General features: G+C 44.6%; 1 protein-coding gene across 1 annotated transcript in view; it reads right to left on the bottom strand.

Annotated features, from left to right (window-relative positions):
• Positions 1-18116, bottom strand: part of Ythdf2 (YTH N6-methyladenosine RNA binding protein F2) — a 22769-nt gene extending 4653 nt beyond the window's left edge. The window contains exons 1-4 of the mRNA XM_050151353.1: positions 17770-18116; positions 17281-17305; positions 16577-16656; positions 9887-11470 (exon numbers count right to left, since the gene is read on the bottom strand). Coding sequence (XP_050007310.1) covers positions 9887-11470; positions 16577-16656; positions 17281-17305; positions 17770-17796 — 1716 coding nt within the window. The 5' untranslated portion in view covers positions 17797-18116. The remainder of the gene's footprint in view (positions 1-9886; positions 11471-16576; positions 16657-17280; positions 17306-17769) is intronic.
• Positions 18117-19001: the final 885 nt, after the last annotated feature.

Below are 19001 nucleotides of genomic sequence, written 5' to 3'. Positions count from 1 at the left end.
GAGGTTAAGAGCACTGGCTGCTCTTCCAGAGGTCCTGAGTTCAATTCCCAGCATCCACATGGTGGCTCACAACCATCTGTAATGAGATCTGGCGCCCTCCTCTGGCGTGCGGGCATATATCGAGGCAAAAAAAAAGAGCAGACACTGTAATGGTTTGAATGAGAAAGGCCTCCATAGGCTCATGTTTGAATACTTGAGTTACCAGAACTGTTTGGGAAGGATAAGGAAGGAGATGAGGTCTTATTGGAGCTTTGTTACTACTGGTGGGAAGGCTTGGAGGTTTCATTCCCATTGTCTCTGCCTGCCTGCCTCCAATTTTTAGATCAAGATATAAGGGGCTGGAGAGATGGCTCAGTGGTTAAGAGCATTGCCTGTTCTCCCAAAGGTCCTGAGTTCAATTCCCAGCAACCACATGGTGGCTCACAACCATCTGGAATGAGGTCTGGTGCCCTCTTCTGGCCTGCAGACATACACACTGATGGAATTGTATACATAATAAATATTTAAAAAAAAAAAGATATAAGCTTTCAGTTGCTCCTTACACTAATCCTTTGTCCCACCATCAAGAATTCTGAAACCCAAATAAAATGCACTTTTAGAAGTTGCCTTGGTCATTTTGTTTTATCACAGCAATAGAAAAGTAATTTAAGACAGATGTATTGCTTTACATTAGAAAAACTGGTTTAAAAAGTAAACCAAAACTGCCAGGCACCATGGCACAGGCCCATAATCCCAGCATTCAAGATACTAAAGTAATACACCAAGAGTTTGGTCCAGCCTGAGCTGCTAGAATGTGACCCTGTCTCAAAAAGATAATCCTGGCCAAGAGGTGCTGAACACCTGTAATCCCAGCAAGAGGGAGGCAGAGGATCTGAGTTGGAGGCCAGCCTGGTCTACAGAGGGAGTTCCAGGGCTACAAAGAGAAACCCTAGCTTGAGAAAAAACAAGTAATAATCTTCATCATCCCGATGTTAACCAATCTTTCAATAGCACTTTCTATCAACCACTCGGAGGTGGGATGAAGCTCAGTAGTAGAATGCTCGACTGAATGTACAGAGCTCTGTGCTCAATTTCCAGCACTAGGAATAACAACAAAATCAGTTGGGATGCATCTGTAATCTTAGCATTTGTAAGGCTGGGGCAGGACTGTGTTGTTGTTTTTGGTTTTTGTTTTGTTTTCTTTTTAATTATTTATTTACTTACTTATTATGTATACAATTTTCTGTGTTTATACCTGCAGGCCAGAAGAGGGCACCAGATCTCATTACAGATGGTTGTGAGCCACCATGTGGATGCTGGGAATTGAACTCAGGACCTCTGGAACAGCAGGCAATGCTAGTTTTGTTTTCTTTTTGGTTTTTCGAAACAGCGTTTCTTTGTGTAGCTTTGGAGACTGTCCTGGCACTTGTTCTGTAGCCCAGGTTGGCCTTGAAGTCACAAAGATTCACCTGTTTCTGCTTCCCAAGAGTAACAAGATCCAGGCCAACTCTTTAGACCCTCCAAACCTGAGGATTGGTTTCAAGTAAACGCTGGCCTTGAATTCAGAGGCTGACCTTGAACTCTTTCGGCTTGTGTAAGCACTTGCTCCAGTAACGGCCAAAGGACAGTCTTGGGTATTGTTCCTGAGGTGCCATCTACTTGTTTTAAGTCAGTGTCTTTCACCCAGGCAACTAGGCAGGAAGGCTGGCTGACCAGTGAGTGAGCCTCGGGATTTGTTTATCTCCAATTCCAGTAGTTTTTATTTATGTGGGTTCTGGGAATTAAAATCAGGTCCCTGAAAGTACACCCCAGTCACTTTGTATGTGTGGAGACACCAGAGATTAATCTGGGAGCAGAGAGGACTTAAGAGAGGAAAAAAGGTGGGGTTGCTACTCAGAAAAAGCAGCATAAGTAGCACAGAGGGATGAGGTATCAAGCCAAGCAACAGAACACACATTAAAATAAATAAATTGTCGGGCGCTGGTGGCGCACGCCTTTAATCCCAGCACTCGGGAGGCAGAGGCAGGCGGATCTCTGTGAGTTCAAGACCAGCCTGGTCTACAAGAGCTAGTTCCAGGACAGGCTCCAAAGCCACACTGAAACCCTGTCTCGAAAAAACCATAAATAAATAAATAAACAAATAAATAAGTTAATTTAAGTTACGACAAGCCTAAACTAAGGCCAAGCTTTTGTACTTAATAAGTCTCTGTGTCATTACTTGGGAGCTGGCAGTGCAGAGAAAGACCTGCTACACCTTTAATCTATCTGTAATTATGTGTCCTCTTACCGACATCTCAAACTCCCTTCTCTAATATGTCATGGTAATTTTTGTAGTTTTTTTTTTCCATTTTTGTTGTTTTATTTTTTTCCAGATAGGGTTTCTCTGTAGCTTTGAAGCCTGTCCTGAAACTCACTCTGTAGACCAAGTTGGCCTTAAACTCAAAGATCTGCCTGTCTCTGCCTCCAAACTGCTGGGATTAAAGGTGTGCGCAACCATCGCCTGGCTAAAGGCAATTTTTTTTAATTTTCTTTTTTAATTTTTTTACATTTATTTATTATGTATACAATATTGTCTATGTGTATGCCTGCAGGCCAGAAGAGGGCACCAGATCCCATCACAGATGGTTGTGAGCCACCATGTGGTTGCTGGGAATTGAACTCAGGACCTTTGGAAGAGCAGGCAATGCTCCTAACCAGTGAGCCATCTCTCCAGCCCCTAAAGGCAATTTTTTTAAAAGTAACGAACTATAAAAAAAATTTCTAAGCCTCAACCTCTAGTCTTTTGCTTAAATAACTACAAGTAACATCCACACCTCTATTCAAACCACTTTAGCCCCCTTCCTTACTTTCAATCTGATTACAGAACTGGAGATTTGGCTGAGGTAGAGAGCTTGTCTAGCACTCACAAGGCCCTGAATTCAATACCCAGTACTACAAAACAAAGCATTACACAATTAAAAATTTGCTCACAGGAATACCTTGAAAGCCACAAGGTGGCAGTGTGTTCATTTATTCTATGAAATCTAACTGGTTGAAATGCCTTTGATTTAGCCACACTGGGGTTAAGTGGTTTGGCCCACCACACCTGTCTCTACTTTTTCTTTGTTATAAAAGCAATAACAAAGAAAATAGTAGTGCCTGCATACAACCAACACTCCTATACACATTTTTCTTTTCTTTTTTTTCTTTTTTTCTTTTTTTGTTTGGTTTTTCGAGACAGGGTTTCTTTGTGGCTTTGGAGCCTGTCCTGGAACTAGGCTGGCCTCGAACTCACAGAGATCCGCCTGCCTCTGCCTCCCTAGTGCTGGGATTAAAGGCAGCACCACCACTGCTCGGCTACAAGCTTTTTCTTAGGTGGTGAAGATAGAACAGAGGACTCTGAAAATGCTCAGCTGACATTTCACCACTGAGCAACATATCCACATAGACTTTAAGTCCCCTTAAATTATATTATAAATGCAAATGCCTTGTAAATAATTACTGTACTACACTGCTTAGGGAACAATGACAAGAACAGGCTGTAAACTGTACTCTACCAAGTTATACTACTAGCCAGTCGGCTGAATCAACAGATACAGAAGCCACAGATAGAGTACTTGTTTTGTATGCACTAAGTGCTGGTCAAGCTCCAACACCACATAAAATCAGGCACAGTAGCACATACCTGTAACCCAGAACCTGGAAATGTAGAGGCAGGATAATCCTAAATTCAAAAGAATAGTTTCCTCTATTTATAACAGCTCAACCTTTTAATAAAGATGGTCACTATAAGTAGCCATGATTGGCCTGAAAATCACTATGAAGACCAGTCAGGCCTCAGAGATCTGTTGGCCATTTTTTCCCCCTTTACGTCTTTCCATTATCTTTCCCTACTCATCCTCCTTCCAAATGTACATGCAACTAACTGTCCATAAAACTTTGATACTAGTCTTAGCCAGTCTTGTTCATCCCTTCTGTACTTGGTCTCAAACAGGGGCATGGAGAGATGGCTCAATGGTTAAGTGCACTGGTTGCTCTTCCAGAGGTCCTGAGTTCAATTACTAGCAACCACATGGTGGCTCACAGTCATCTGTAATGAGATATAGTGTCCTATTCTGGTATGTAGGCATATACGCAGGGAGAACACTGTATATACAATAAATAAATAAATCTAAAGAAAGTTATTTGTGTGCATATAATGCAAGTGTAGGAATGCATGCAGTGTTCAATTTTGCAAAATCATTTTCCATATTTTTAGTGTTTTATGCAGTGTACAGCTGAGTGTTTTGTAGGTGTGGTTGTCTGTGCCAGAGGTTGACATCTTTATCATACTCCATCTTTTTTTATTAAAAGTTCTTTTGTGCCAGGCGGTGGTGGCGCACGCCTTTAATCCCAGCACTCGGGAGGCAGAGGCAGGCGGACCTCTGTGAGTTCGAGGCCAGCCTGGACTAAAAGAGCTAGTGCCAGGACAGGCTCCAAAGCTACAGAGAAACCCTGTCTCGAAAAAAAAAAAAAAAAAAAGTTCTTTTGTAATTTTTAATTATGTATGTCTATGCAAGCGAGTGCAGGTACTCTCAGACATGGAAGGCACCGGATCTCCCTGGAGCTGAAGTTACAGGTATTTGTTAGCTACCCAGGATAAAGGGGTGCTGGGACTGAACTCAGATCTCTGCCAAGAGCAGTACATGCTCTTAACTGCTGGACCATCTCTGAAGTTTTTCTGTCCCATCTTTAGAAAAACAAAACAAAAAGGTGGATCTAGGGACTGAACTCAGGCTGTCAGGCTGACACATAAGCACTTTATTCACGGGGCCAACTTGCTGGCCCAGTGTCAGCAATGGCACATACACTGCTCTATACATTTCAGGTGACCTCATGTTCTAATTATCTCTTCACACCAGGTTGGCTGGAGCTTGTTTACTCAGCAGGGTGGAAAGTATTTATTATGCAGATACTTGCACTACCTTTGTTGGAGTTATAATAGTGTCCAAAAGGGGGCGGCAACAACTTAACTGTCAACCTCTGGTGATGGAGCCATTTGAACACTCAGTGTTCTTCCTTTTGGCTCATTTGCAAACCTAGAGGTCAATAGTGAATACAGAAAAGCAGAAAGAGATCACCTTTGCTTGCCTTAATTTACTATTTTTTTTCTTTCAAGAGCTATAATCAGGTCAACAATGGCTCAGCAGGTGAAGTGCTCAAACCAAGCCTGTCAACCTAAGTATGATCCCAGGGAATCACTATGTCATCAGAGAACGACAGCAGACTGCCGGACCTACACATCCACACGATGGCTCAGACACCCACAAGTATATACAAACACACAAAAAAATAAGTGACAACAAAAAGAGCTACAGGAAAGTTTTTTATCACATTGTCCCTTGAATCAAGGCATTCAATAAGAATTCAACACAATGCTTCAAAAGCTGTAGCCACCTTTACAACATTTCAGCAAAGAAATCTAGGCTTTGCTGAACCTGTAGAATTTTCACTCACATTCCTCCATTTCTTTTTTTCCCTTAGATCAAGAGTGCCTTGTATCCCAGGTTAGCCCCAGAGGTAACATTACACTTCTGATCCTCCTGCCTCCACCCTTCCAGTTCTGGGATTAGAGGCATCACGGGCCGCTCAATTTATGCAGTGCTGGGAGCTGAACTCAGGATTTTATGCACGCTGAACACCAACAGAGCTACCAACAGAGCTACATTTCCAGATGATGGAAATAGAGAACTGACTCCTACAAGTTATCTTCTGACTTCCACGCACAGTTGAGTATATGAAAACACCCACAAACAGAACTCAATGGATGTCCATTCAGGAAGTCTGAGGAGGTAACTTCTAGTGTTGGAGTAGGGAATAAATGGAAACCAACAATAAATATTTTTTTCTTTTCTTCCTTTTTTTCACCAGAGACTCACTTATCTCTGCTTCCCGAGTGCTGTGAGCAAAGGCAGGTATGGTAATTTCTTTTTTTTTAAGATTTATTTATTTATTTATTTATTATGTATACAGTGTTTTGCCTGCATATCTGCCTGCAGGCCAGAGAGGGCACCAAATCTCATTACAGTTGGTTGTGAGCCACCATGTGGGTGCTGGGAATTGAACTCAGGACCTTTGGAAGAGCAGTCAGGGCTCTTAACCACTGAGCCATCTCTCCAGCCCCAGGTATGGTAATTTCTAAGTTAATCATTTAATAAGAAAATACAGAATCTAGGTGCAATGGCTCATATCTGTAATCCTAGGCGGCTAAGGAAGAACTGCTTCGAATTGAGGTCAGTCTGTGCTACACAGTCAGACAAGTTTATAACAGACTACAAAGCCACTAAAGTGATGTCACAGTGCTTGATGTGGTGTACAAATAAGTGGAGAATACTCAGAGCTAAAGAGATGTTACGAACCAGGCCAGTTTGGATGGCTCAGCCCGTAAGAGCAAGCCGAAGACCTACATGGTGGAGAGATCAACCCTGACCTCCACTTTCATGCATGGGTTTGTGTGTGCTCTCTCTCACAAGTAAATAATGCTTTAGACACAAAGTTTTAAAAAGTTACAAATCAGGACTTGACTGGCCTATAACCCCAGCTTTCAGGTGGAGGCGAGAGAATCAGGAGTTCAAGGTCAGCTGGGCTAGAGGTAGGAGGGTGGGAGGAGTGAAACACCCAAAAGACACAAAGATATTATTAAAATTTACTGAAAATATCAAGCCAGACAGATGCAATGTTTGAAGGTTTCAGGATACTGAATTATATCAGGTGACAGAATGATTCAGTAATAATAGTTGGCAATAATGGCCATCTCTACTTTGGTGTGGTCTGCCAAGATACAAGTCTGATCATGGGCCTTCAGAGCAGCTATGATGTCATCCTCAGGGTAAGTTTAAAGTGCTTCCTAGTTACTTCCAAGTTACTGCATTACCACCCTACATGCCACCCAGTCTTCTGCCTTCTTGTGACTAACACAAAGAACACACACCTCACCTAGTGCCTTGATGAGCTATGAATCTCATTCTCACAAAACTTTCTTGGGAGTCTAATAAACTAACAACAGATTATAGTCAGTTATACAAAGACAGTTGGAACAACCAACTGAGCATACAATTCTGATTGAAAAAGAAACAGGGCAAGCATTGAGCCTTCCTGAAACCTAAGTCTCTTCCCACACAGAACATTAACTAAAAGGCAATGGGACACTAATATAATCAAAACTTTAATTTTTATCTGATGTTTTGTTCACCAGCCTAAGAACAATTAGGATACTCATTCATGTAAATCTTTATGTGTGCTTTTTGGAAATAAACCTTTTTAATTTACTTTTTAATTTTTGGTTTTATGACAGGGTTTCTCTGTAGCTTTTGGAGCCTGTCCTGGAATTCGCTCTGCAGACAAGGCTGGCCTCAAACTCACAGATACACCTGTCTCTACCTTTTTTTTTTTTTTTTTTTTTTTTTTTTTTGGTTTTTAGACAGGGTTTCTCTGTGGCTTTGGAGCCTGACCTAGAACTAGCTCTTGTAAACCAGGCTGGTCTCAAACTCACAGAGATCTGCCTGCCTCTGCCTCCCGAGTGCTGGGATTCTGTCTCTACTTTTTTATTTAAAGGAGGATGGTTCTAAGGATAGAACCCAAGGTCTGGTGCACACTCTCCAAACATTCTACCAGAGTTACACTGCTAACCCCAGACACTATTTGACAACCTTCATTACTGCATTCATTCTAGGAAAACAGTAAAAGAATAGTCAAGTCTAAGAATCTTACACTTAATGTCCACGGTCAGTCTGGGCTACATATTTATTGAGGCTAGTGAGATGACTGAGCAGTTAAAGAGCACTTGTTTTTTATTTTTTGCTTTGGTTTTTCGAGACAGGTTTCTCTTTAGCTTTGGAGCCATACCACCTTGAATGCGCCCGATCTCGGAAGCTAAGCAGGGCTGGATGGGAGTGCACTTGTTCTTACAGAGGATCAGGGTTCAAGTCCCAGCACCCACACAGCAGCTCACAACCATCTATACATAGACATACAAAAGCATAAAAGATAAATCTAAAAGCTTAGAAAAAAACTAAAATATTTTTTAAAAATTAGCTTCAAGCACTGGGATTGATGGTGAACATCTTTAATCCCATCAGAGGCAAAGAGATCTCTGTGAGTTCAAGTCCAGCCTGAGACAGACTGTTTCCCTAGCATGTTCAAGGACCTCATTCCATCCAGAGGACTGGTATAAATTAAAAAATAAAAATACAAGTCCACCCCAGATTCAATTCAATCACTAGCAGAACAAAAATTAAGTAAGCATAACTCAACAAAAACTCCAGCTTCATGGGATTTGAAACCCTCATGTGGTTTCTGTGTGTACCAGGCCTGCATATACTACACAGGCACCCATGTAGACAAAACACCTATACACAATTAATAAAATATGAGTAAGTAGTAAAAAGGTGGAAAGACAGTTCAGTGGTCAAGATCACTAGCTGTTCTCAAAGACCTGGGTTCAATTTCTAGCACCAACATGGCAGAGTTATAACCACCTGTAACTCCAATTCTAGAACACCTAACATCCTCTTCTGGTCTCTACATGTGGTACACATGAATATACTCAGCCCCATATAAAAACAAATATATGGGCTGGAGAGATGGCTCAGAGGTTAAGAACACTGACTGCTCTTCCGGAGGTCCTGAGTTCAATTCCCAGCAACCACATGGTGGCTCACAACCATCTGTAATGAGATCTGGTGCCCTCTTCTGGCCTGCAGACATACATGGAGGCTGAACATTGCATAATAAATAAATCTTTAAAAAAAAAAAAAAAGTAAATTTTAATAAAAGCAAACACTCCCCCTCACCGATGGTCCTAAAATTTCATATACCTAATACCTTCAGAGCAAACACTATTTCTAACAAATCACTCTAGTTTGGATCCTTTGTCTATCACTCTTTCCACTTTATACAGAAAAATCAAGAGAAAGTGACTGAGTAATAAAATGTAAGAACTAAGAGGTTTTCTAATGTTCAGGTTTTGGGGGTTTTTTTTGGGGGGGGGGTCATGAATGTTCTACATGAACACATGTGGTGGACTTGCATGTCTGTCGGTTCCCCTGGTACTGGGTTATGAGTGGTTGCAAGCCACCCACCCTGTGGGTAATAGGATTGTACTCAAGTCCTCTGCAAGAACAGCAACTGCAGCTGGGCGGCTGTGGTGCACACCTTTAATCCCAGCAGTGGCAGGTGGATCTCTGTGAGCTCAAAACCAACCAGGTCAACAAGAGCTAGTTTCAGGACAGCTAGGGCTATTACACAGAGAAACCCTGTCTTGAAAAACCAAAAAAAGAAAAAGAACAGCAACCAATCAGTTGTTTTCCCAACCTTTTTACTGCTGTTTTAAAGTTTCATATAATAAAGTTTTACGTATGATAACTTTCCAGTGGCCGGGCATGTGGCACAGGGACAGAGGGCTTGCCTAGCATATCCTAGTTTCAATTCCCATCACTGAAAAAAAAACAATAAAGTGGACACTATAAAGAGTAAAGCAAAGTTCTAACAAACAATAAAATCGACTGTCAGAAGCAGAGATTTCAAGGCGGTAACATACCAAGTCTTGAAAATAACACAAAACTACCAAAGGCAAAGACTAAGTCCAAAGAGCATTCATATTTTCCCGTACGTTATACCCACCACCCTCTCCTTTCACTTCAGTTTTCCCTCTTGCAGCTTTACAATCATCTGTCTATACCAGTTCAGTTCAAACCGTACTGTTTTTGCTCTCCACTAAAGCTCACATTCCTTCACACTAGGGTTCAAAAGACCAATTATCCTCCCATAAAGCCTTGAGCTGCTAAATGACACCATTATTTACAGAGCTTTTATTAACCATTCACTCACTGCAATAGCTTTCTTATCCTCTCTAAGACCTCCTTCCCAATTGTCTGATTAAGATGGTTACCTTTTTAACACTTTCTTCTTCCTCTTGGCGTTTCTCATAGTGTGAGAAGTCATCAAAAATGGAAGTGGTGTGCTTGTAGCTGGCTATGATTTTCAACACCTGCTTAGCTTTTTCCAGAGGCACTTCCTGAGTGTCCCTAGAGTTGGTCACTGGTTTATTCTCGTTGTTCTCTAGACGAATGTGTCGCAGTTGGCTATTGGGAACGTCCTTCACAAAAATCCATCTGACATCAAAACGACCCTTCCATTTGTCCTGGGACCACACACCTGCACATGTGTTGTAGTCCACAGCAGATTTCATCTCTGCAACTCCACAGAAGTGTCCACTGCCGTTGACACTGAAAAGTAAGTAAACGGGACCTTTCCCGTTCATGGAACGATACGCAGCATCCAGTCTCTTGTTCCCGTGCTCCGTGCTGCACCAGATATTATACTTAATGGAACGGTGGATATCGTCCTCTGAGTAGCTCTTAATGATGAAAACCCGGCCATGTTTCAGATTCCAGTCGAAATCTTTAGGGTTATAGTTATTGATGGATCGAAGCTTCTCCAATACTGGGTGAGGCTCTGAAGGAGTAGATCCAGAACCTGCCTGAGACTGTCCTACTCCATTACCATCCACCCCATTATGACCGAACCCATTGCCACGGTTCCGAGGTGCTACCCAGCGAGTTGGCTGAGCTGCCTGTTGCTGGACTGAGAGCTGGGCAGGCTGTGGTGGAGGCGGAGGCAATGGCTGCGTCTGTTGCCCTACTGATGTCTGAGCCACTGGTGGGCTATTATTGGCCTGCTGTCCTACAGGCTGAGGAGACCCCTGGGTTGGCTGACCTATATTTTGAACCAAAGCCTGTGAGGGAGCTTTTGCCACGGGACCCTTGTTATCCCAAGTTCCAATATCCATGTTATGCTTTATTGGGGGTGGTGGAAGACTTGATCCTGCAATGCCATTCTTGGTCTTCAGTTTAGGTTGCTGTTTTGCAGGCTTGCTAGCAATATCAGCCCAAGATGCTGGTTTTGGAGGAGCAATAGTAGCTGGAGGCAAACTGCTAGAAGCCACGATGTTACTAGTGATGGAACCACTACCAACAGCAGAGCCTACAACTTTTGGAACACTGCTTGCAACTTCTGTGCTGCCCAGTTTCAGTGCTGCCATCCCTTGGTCTATAGTATTCATGCCAGGAGCTTTATTGAGGGTCTCATTGGCAAAAGCTGACTGTCCATCAATCATGGCTCCACCTAAGGAGCTGGGTGCATAAGCATAATTGTTATTATATCCAGAGCTTTGAGTAGACTGTCCCTGAGAACTGTTATTTCCCCATGCTGAGAAGTCGATCCCACTGGGAAAAAAATTAAAACCATGCTGACCAAGAAATGGAGTGCTACCTAGGGCTCCTGGTTGCCCAAACATTGCATCTGGTAGGAAGTGGGGCTCTCCGTTGCTCAGTTGTCCGTAAGAAGTTAGATAGGGCACGGCTGTGTCACCTCCAGTAGACCAAGCAGCTTCACCCAAAGAATAGGAAAAGCCAATGGAAGGGCTGTAATAACTGGGTAAATAGGAGTCTGACATGGCAGTATATGCATTATTCTGTGGAAGAAAAGGCAAATACATCAAAACAACATAAATAACAGGACATTCCTTCCACAATCACAACTCAAGTATCTGAGCCATCACCACAAAAGGAAATAGTCCATTCACCTTTCTGTAAACTTCCTGGCATTTTTGAACAATATGAAATTTTGATGTGACAGCTGCTTAAATCTTTTTTGGTTGCTGGCCTCAAACTTAAGGCAATCTTCCTGCCTCAGATTCTAAGTGCTGGGGTTAATAAAGGCACGTCAAACCATACCTAAAGGTCCTGTGTAAGCAAGTAAAGCTAAGCTGATACATATAGCCGGGCGGTGGTGGTGCATGCCTTTAATCCCAGCACTCGGGAGGCAGAAGCAGGCAGATCTCTGTGAGTTCGAGACCAGCCTGGGCTACAAGAGCTTGTTCCAGGACAGGCTCCAAAACCACAGAGAAACCCTGTCTCGAGAAAAAAAAAAAAAAAGCTAAGCTGATACAAACAGTAAATAGAGATTTTTGTTGTCACTGTTTTGGAGACAAAGAGTCTATGTAGCTGTGGCTGTCTTAGAATTTGCTATGTAGACCAGGCTGGCCTAGAATTCAGTGTGCTGGGATTTAAAGGTGTGTACCACTAGGCTTGGACAGTTAAAACCTTTTGCAGAACCTCAGAAGATTCAGGTTTGGTTCCCAGCACACGCATGGCAGCTAACAGCCATCTGTAAGTTACTCCAGGCCCAAGAGATCTGATGCCTTCCGTGAACAAAGCACACACGTGGAACATAACATACATGCAGGCAAATCACCCATACATACCCCCACCATTGCCCCCCCCCCAAAAAGCACACCCTGTCATGCCTGGGCAGTTGTTACTTTTAGACAGGCTCTCACTATGTAGCTCGGGCTGGCTTAAACCAAGTCAGCCTTGAACTCCCACAGATCCCCCTGCTCTGCCTCCCAAGAGCTAGAATTAAAGGGTCTTGCTCCATATCCCAGAGAGGTGTGGAACTATGGCTTACTTCTAATTCCTGCCAATTCAGGCCCAGTGGAGATGATGTCTTTATTAAAACTAATTCATTTTAGATTTGAAAATTGGGAATTATGGAGGATCAGTGTTCAAGAGCTTCCCAGCAAAGAGCCAGACTTCATGGCGGCACACTCTTGTAAGCCTAGTAAGCGGTGACTATGAGGTATGAAGGTAGAAATCAAGAGCTTAGCTATAAATTGAGTTTAAGACCTAACAAACACAGATTCTATGTCCAATAAGGAAAAAAAAAAGTAGGGACTGAAAAGATGGCTCAATTGTTAAAAGCACTTGGGTTCACCCATGGAGTGGCTCACAACCATCTGTAACCCAGTTCCAGGGAATCTGATGTCCTCTTCTGACCTCCACAGGCACCAGGCACAAATTCACTGTACATACCATACAATACACACAGAACAAAACATAGGCCAAGCCAGGCCGTGATGATGCATGCCTTTAACCCCAGCACTCGGGAGGCAGAGGCAGGTGGATCTCCGTGAGTTCGAGGCCAGTCTGGTCTACAAGAGCTAGTTCCAGGACAGGCTCCAAAGTTACAGAGAAACCCAGTCTCGTGAAGAAAAAAAAGTCAAAATAAAATTAATAAATCCTATGAGGGCCAAAAGATGGCTCAAGGAGTAAAGGTGTTTGACACCATGCTTGATGACCTGAGTTTAATCACGAGCACCATAAGGTGATAAGAACTGACACCATCAAGTTCCCCTCTGACCTCCAAATATAGGCTGTGTAGGCCCACACCCACATAAATGTTTAAAAAAAAAAAAGAAGAAAACAAAACAAAACGTGGCAAGATGGCTCAGTGAGTAATCCGGTCAAGAACCTGAGGTAGGGCCCTGATACATGGAGGACAGAGAGTCAACTCCTACAAATTGTTCTCTGCCCTCCACATCTGTAGAGTAGCACATACATGTCCAGCTATTTATTTAGTCAGTGTGGGTGTGTAAGAAAATTTTGGAAGGGGTTCAAAAAACTTACAAATTTCAAGTTCTATTCCAATTGTCTGTTCAAGCATTCTTCCCTCATAAACTAACAATGTTCACTATATAAACTTTATAATAACCTAGAGTGAAAACAGTGATCTCCAAAGAACTTAAATATGGAAGGGTGGGGAGTAGAGGGAGTACTTCCTGTTTAATATCATCTACCAAATGAATGGCAATCATTTGAACTTAGTATTATACCTTTAGCATTAGAAGTAGAAAAATATGACATAAGTCTATAACCTTAAATAATCAGAAATATGAAATCACGCACAATTACTCTTTAAATCACAGAAATAGATGGTATTGTGCAAGTCTTCCTCTTAGTTTGTGATTTTTGCATAAAAAACCTACAGCACTGCTGGGCATGGTGATGTACACCTTTCATTCCAGCACTAGGGAGGCAGAGGCAGGAGAATTTCTGTCAACTGGAAGCCAACCTGGTCAACATACACATACCAGGTCAGACAGTGCAACACTATAAGAACTTATCTCAAAATTAAATTAAATGAACCCTACAGCACACAGAATAACCTCAAGTGAAAAGCAAGAGGTACATAAAAAATTGATCTCCATAAACACATAGTTCAATTCATAGTCTGTCTTAGTTGTAATAGTTCTAATAAGGCACTCATTATTGGTATAGATACCAATAGGTAGCTATCCTGAAGAGACTTGGAAAACAGCAAGCACCTTAGGACTTAGACTTGTATTGCCAAGGCCAGAAACAGCATAAACAGTATTCTCTAGCCACTAAACACATCTACATAATAAAATTTTCAGCTAATTGGAGTTTGGTAAGGTCAGGCATGGTGCCTTATACCTTTAATCCCAGTACTCAGAAGACAGAGGCAGACAGATCTCAGGGAGTGTGAAGCTACTCAAAACTACATAAAGAGACTACCAAAAAAAAAAAAAAAGGAGAGAGGAATGGAGGGAAAGAGAGAGGGAGAGAGGAAGGGAAGGGAGAAACAAACAGCTAAAAATTACATGAATTAGGCAGTGGTGGCTCACGCCTTTAATCTCAGCATTCAGGAGGCAAAAGGCAGGTGGATCTGAGAGTTCGAGGCCAACCTGGTCTAGGTAGAGTTCCAGAACAGTCAGAGCTACACAGAGAAACACTGGCGGGGGTGGGGGAAAAAAATTACATGAATTAGTATACATAAGGCCCTGTGTTAAGCACGTCACACACATTAAAAAAGAACAATAACAAAACCCATAAATTACTTTTTTTTTTTGAGACAGTATTACTATGCATGTAGTCATGACTGGCATAGAATTCTTTTTTTTTTTTTGGTTTTTCGAAACAGGGTTTCTCTGTGGCTTTGGAGCCCGTCCTGGAACTAGCTCTGTAGACCAGGCTGGTCTCAAACTCACAGAGATCCACCTGCCTCTGCCTCCCAAGTGCTGTGATTAAAGGCCTGCGCCACCACCGCCCTGCTTAACCTGTACCTCGCCCTGCCTTCTTTTGTTTTTTTAAGACAGGGTTTAAACCTCTGTGTAATAGTCCTGGCTGTCCTACAACTCTCTATATAGACCAGGCTGGCCTCAAACTCAGAGATCCACTTGCCTCTGTCTCCCTAGTCCTGGAATGAAAGGCAAGAAGAGATCATTCCCAGTTCTATGAATTACTCTTGATTAGACCACCAAAAAAAAAAAAAAAGAAAAGAAAAACAAAAAACCACTACTTAAGCTTCCAGCTTACTTCTCAAAGAAGAAACCATTCTTACTAGCATGGATTATGCCAAGACAGATGAAAGTCTATACCTGTAATGTCAAGTCCCCACATGCCATAGAGCTCAAAAATCTGAATTACACAATACTTTACAAGTACTACCTAGAACTGATTCTAGCCAGGCAGTGCTAGCGCATGCCTTTAATCCCAGCACTAGGGAGGCAGAGTCTGCAGGTGGGTCTCTGAGTTCGAAGCCAGCCTGGTCTACAGAGTGAGTTCCAGGGCAGCCAGGACAGAGAAGAAAAACTGTCTCAAAACCACGCCCCGCCTCCCATGCATGCATACATACATACATTGATTCTAAATGTTCCCACTCTCTGTTACAGTTATTAGGAAAGCAAACTACTTTATTAACAGTAGCTATTAATAGTTCATTCCTCTACTTCCTTCCCTGACTTTCCTGATTAGCTGGTTGTCCTCTGTGGAAACTTTTTCCAGTCACTTCCTAGATCAGCAGTTCTCAATCTGTGAGTCTCGACCCTTGGGGGAGGTCCCATTATCTACTGATTATCAGATATTTACAATTCACAACAGCAGCAAAATTAGTTATGAAGCAGCAAGAAAAATAACTTTATGGGGGGGGGGTCCAAAATATGAGGAACTGTGTATTAAAGTAAGGTTGAGAACCACTACCCTAGATGGTTTTTGTACTCACTGTGAAAATGTTTAGATAGGTTATCTCAAAAATTTTATGTAAGGTTGGGCAATGGTGGTGCACGCCTTTAATCCCAGCACTGGGGAAGCAGAGGATCTCTGTGACTTCAAGGCCAGCCTGGTCTAGAAGAGCTAGTTCCAGAACAGGCTCCATCAACTGTGCTAAAGTGTTCTAACTGTAACTTCATTTCATAACTACATCAGCCACAAGAGGTATACAAAGCTGTTCTCTAGAAATACTAAATTAGTGCAAATCAAAGAGCAAGCATCCCACTTTGTCTCACTTCGAAACAATTTTATTACATGAAGAGTTCACTAGAGACCAGCGATTATCGCTGAAGTTCACATGTGATTACACACTAGGATCTCCTCACTACACTGGTAACCCAATTTTCCCAAAAGACAAGGTTTTGTTTCCTTCAGCGCAGTCAGAACATTAACCACTAGCCAATATTCCTAATTTTGGCACTGATATATTCCTGGTAAATGAGGGACAATTAATTACTCGGGTCAGTATCACTGCACTTACACTGCGACCTGTTATCAGTAATATGGTCTCAGAGCACATATTTTGTTGACCACACAGCTTATAACGTTTGTAATAAACGGTTTATAACAAGTTATTAAGTATTAAAAGTAAACCCCCTCCTACACAAAAGTGAGACTGACTGATAGGGCAGAAAAGTCTAACAGATAATGGAAAATGATCAGCTACTCACGGGCCTTGCCTGTGGACTCAAGTAAGGTTCGAAGTCATCGTCGTTCAGTCCATCCTTTTGATGCACAGATCCATTTTGTACTAGAAGGGAAAAGTCAGATTAGGAATGTCCTGGTCCGACAAGCTCCCCCAAACTCATCAATCACACCCTCACCAGGAAGAAACCACGCTAGTGCAGAGCCACCAACCAAGCTCTCAGGGATAACGGTGAGCGCTAAGGCTGAAGCGAGATTCCCCAGTGGGGGAAATAAAAAACATAAAACAAAAAGAAAAAAAAAAGCCCGACTCTCTCCACTACAGAGCAAGCTGTTCTTTTTAAAAGGTCGGTTTATTGGCGCCTCCGAATTTCAATTCCCTCCGCCGCCCCCCCCTCCACGCCCCGCCACATCTAAGTTACTTCCAGAAAGTGATCGGCGAGGAGGGAAAACAAAGGCCTCCTAAGACCTACGGGAAACTAAGGACCTGGGGCTTTGCAAAGCGCCTTCCACCCCCACCCGCTCATGAATTACTCGTTGTTAACGAAAAAGCTGCTCGCCAGCTGCAGGAGCACACCAAAAGGGTCGAGCGCCCCGCGCGAGGCACCTGCGAACCGAGCGGCTTCGGAAAGGTCCTTTCCCCGGGGCGCGTCCCCGAGACCCCGCCCCCGCTGTCCGGCGTGCCCCCCCCCCACGCCCGGCCGGCGGCCACCGGCGGACCGCGGCTTACCTTTGTTTCCTTGACCTTTAGGTCTCTGCGGGAGGAGGGGACGTCGCCGAGCAGCAAGTCGTCCGGGAAGAAAACGGAAAGGGGAAAAAGACTAATGAGAGCTGGACCCGAGGAGGGGGGGGGGAAGAAAGGGAGCAGGCCTGAGGGGACGCGTGGTGAGGGGGAGGCGGGGAAACGCGCTGGGCCGCCGGGTCACCCGGCCCGGGCCGCCAGCGACACGAGGGAAGGAGAAGGAAACGAGGAAGGGAAGCCCGGGCCGCCGTGGGGAGGGAGCGCGGAGCGGCGCGGCGCGGCCACCCGGCCGCCGAGGTCCGGGGAGGAGCGGGAAGAGCGGGCCAGACCGGGAGGCGTAGGGCGCGGCCGGCTTCAGGCCGGAATCCCAAGCCGCGAGAGGCGCCGCCGCGGCCCGGCCCGGAGCGGCGGGCCCGGGCCTAGTCGGGCTCCGTCTCGACTCACACAATGGCCGAGACATGCGGGCTGGGCCTGTACCTGCTCCAAGAGGCTGCTGGCCGACATGGCTCTCGGATCCTCACTGGGGACGACGGCAGCGGACTCCTCCTCAGGACGGCGGCAGCGGCGGATGAGCCCCGGCGGCGGGAGCAGAGGGTGCGGCGGCGGCTTTTGTCCCTGACACTCGGAGCCTCGGCGGACGCAGCGGAGACACAGCGCGCGGCTCGGGCTCCGGCTCCGACTCGGCGACGCTCTAGGCGGGCAGCTCAACGCCCGTCTCTATGCTTTTACGCGCGCGCCCGCCCCTCGCAGCCGGACTATGGGCGCCGAGCAGCAGAGACGAGCTGCGCGCGCGGCGCGAGCGCTGACTCTCACATTCACTCACCCACGCGGAAGGGAGCCGGCGCGGAGCACCTCGGGAAGGCTGAGCCGTGCCCGTGGCGCCCTCTGGCGGCCCGGAGGAGCGGAAGCGGCGCGCGCGCGAGGTCTCCCCCCCCCTCCCCCCGCCCCCACCGCCGCGGCTTTGGGCCTAGGAGCGCTGGGTGGCCAGGGTCGCGACTGCAGATTTTGGCAAATGCCTAGAGAGAAATGGCTATGTCTTAAGAAAACATGCAAAAGTTCTGGTTCTTAATGATGCACAGGCGTCTGTGCACGCGAGACTTGAACCCTAGTTCGGAACTGCATTGGACAACTCTTCTCCAATTTGAAAAGGTCCTGAGAGTTCACGGGGAAAACTTCCTGGAGGTCGACCCTGGAGACACCTTCCCTAGGAGTACTGTCATCGTCCTTCCTCAGGGACTTGCAAAGAGCTCTCAGGAGCAATACATCTACTAAGTATTTAAAAAACAAAAAAACCGGCGCCCATTGCCCTCCGCAAAACACATTCACCCCTTTGGCTTTTGAGGGAGAAATATATGCAATCACTTTGCAGAGACGTCACTAACCCTAAAATAATCCAGTAAACTCTGGGCTTTATTTCCAAGAAAAAGACACCTCATGCGTGTCCGCACATGTCGCACACACTTCCACAGAGTAAGATGCACCTATAGACGTCCTGCGGGGCTTTAAGAGGAAATAGCCTCCATCCGACGACAGGAAAATGAACTTTATTCCAGGACCTGCTGTGTGCGGGGCTTTGTCAGCGAGTGTTTTCCAACACACAAGACTTTCAACAAGTTCAGAGTGGCTAGCAGTTGGCCCTGTTACAACTGGGAAAACCAAGATTAACTATTCTGCCCAGAGTTGCCAAGCTATTAAACGAAGCCCTGCTT

Source organism: Alexandromys fortis, unplaced genomic scaffold (genome assembly GCF_014885135.2).
Source record: "Alexandromys fortis isolate MF-2015 unplaced genomic scaffold, M_Fortis_MF-2015_v1.1 scaffold_26, whole genome shotgun sequence".
Lineage (NCBI taxonomy): Eukaryota > Metazoa > Chordata > Mammalia > Rodentia > Cricetidae > Alexandromys > Alexandromys fortis.
Note: the sequence above shows the minus strand (reverse complement) of the source record. Positions and strands in the feature narration are given on the sequence as shown.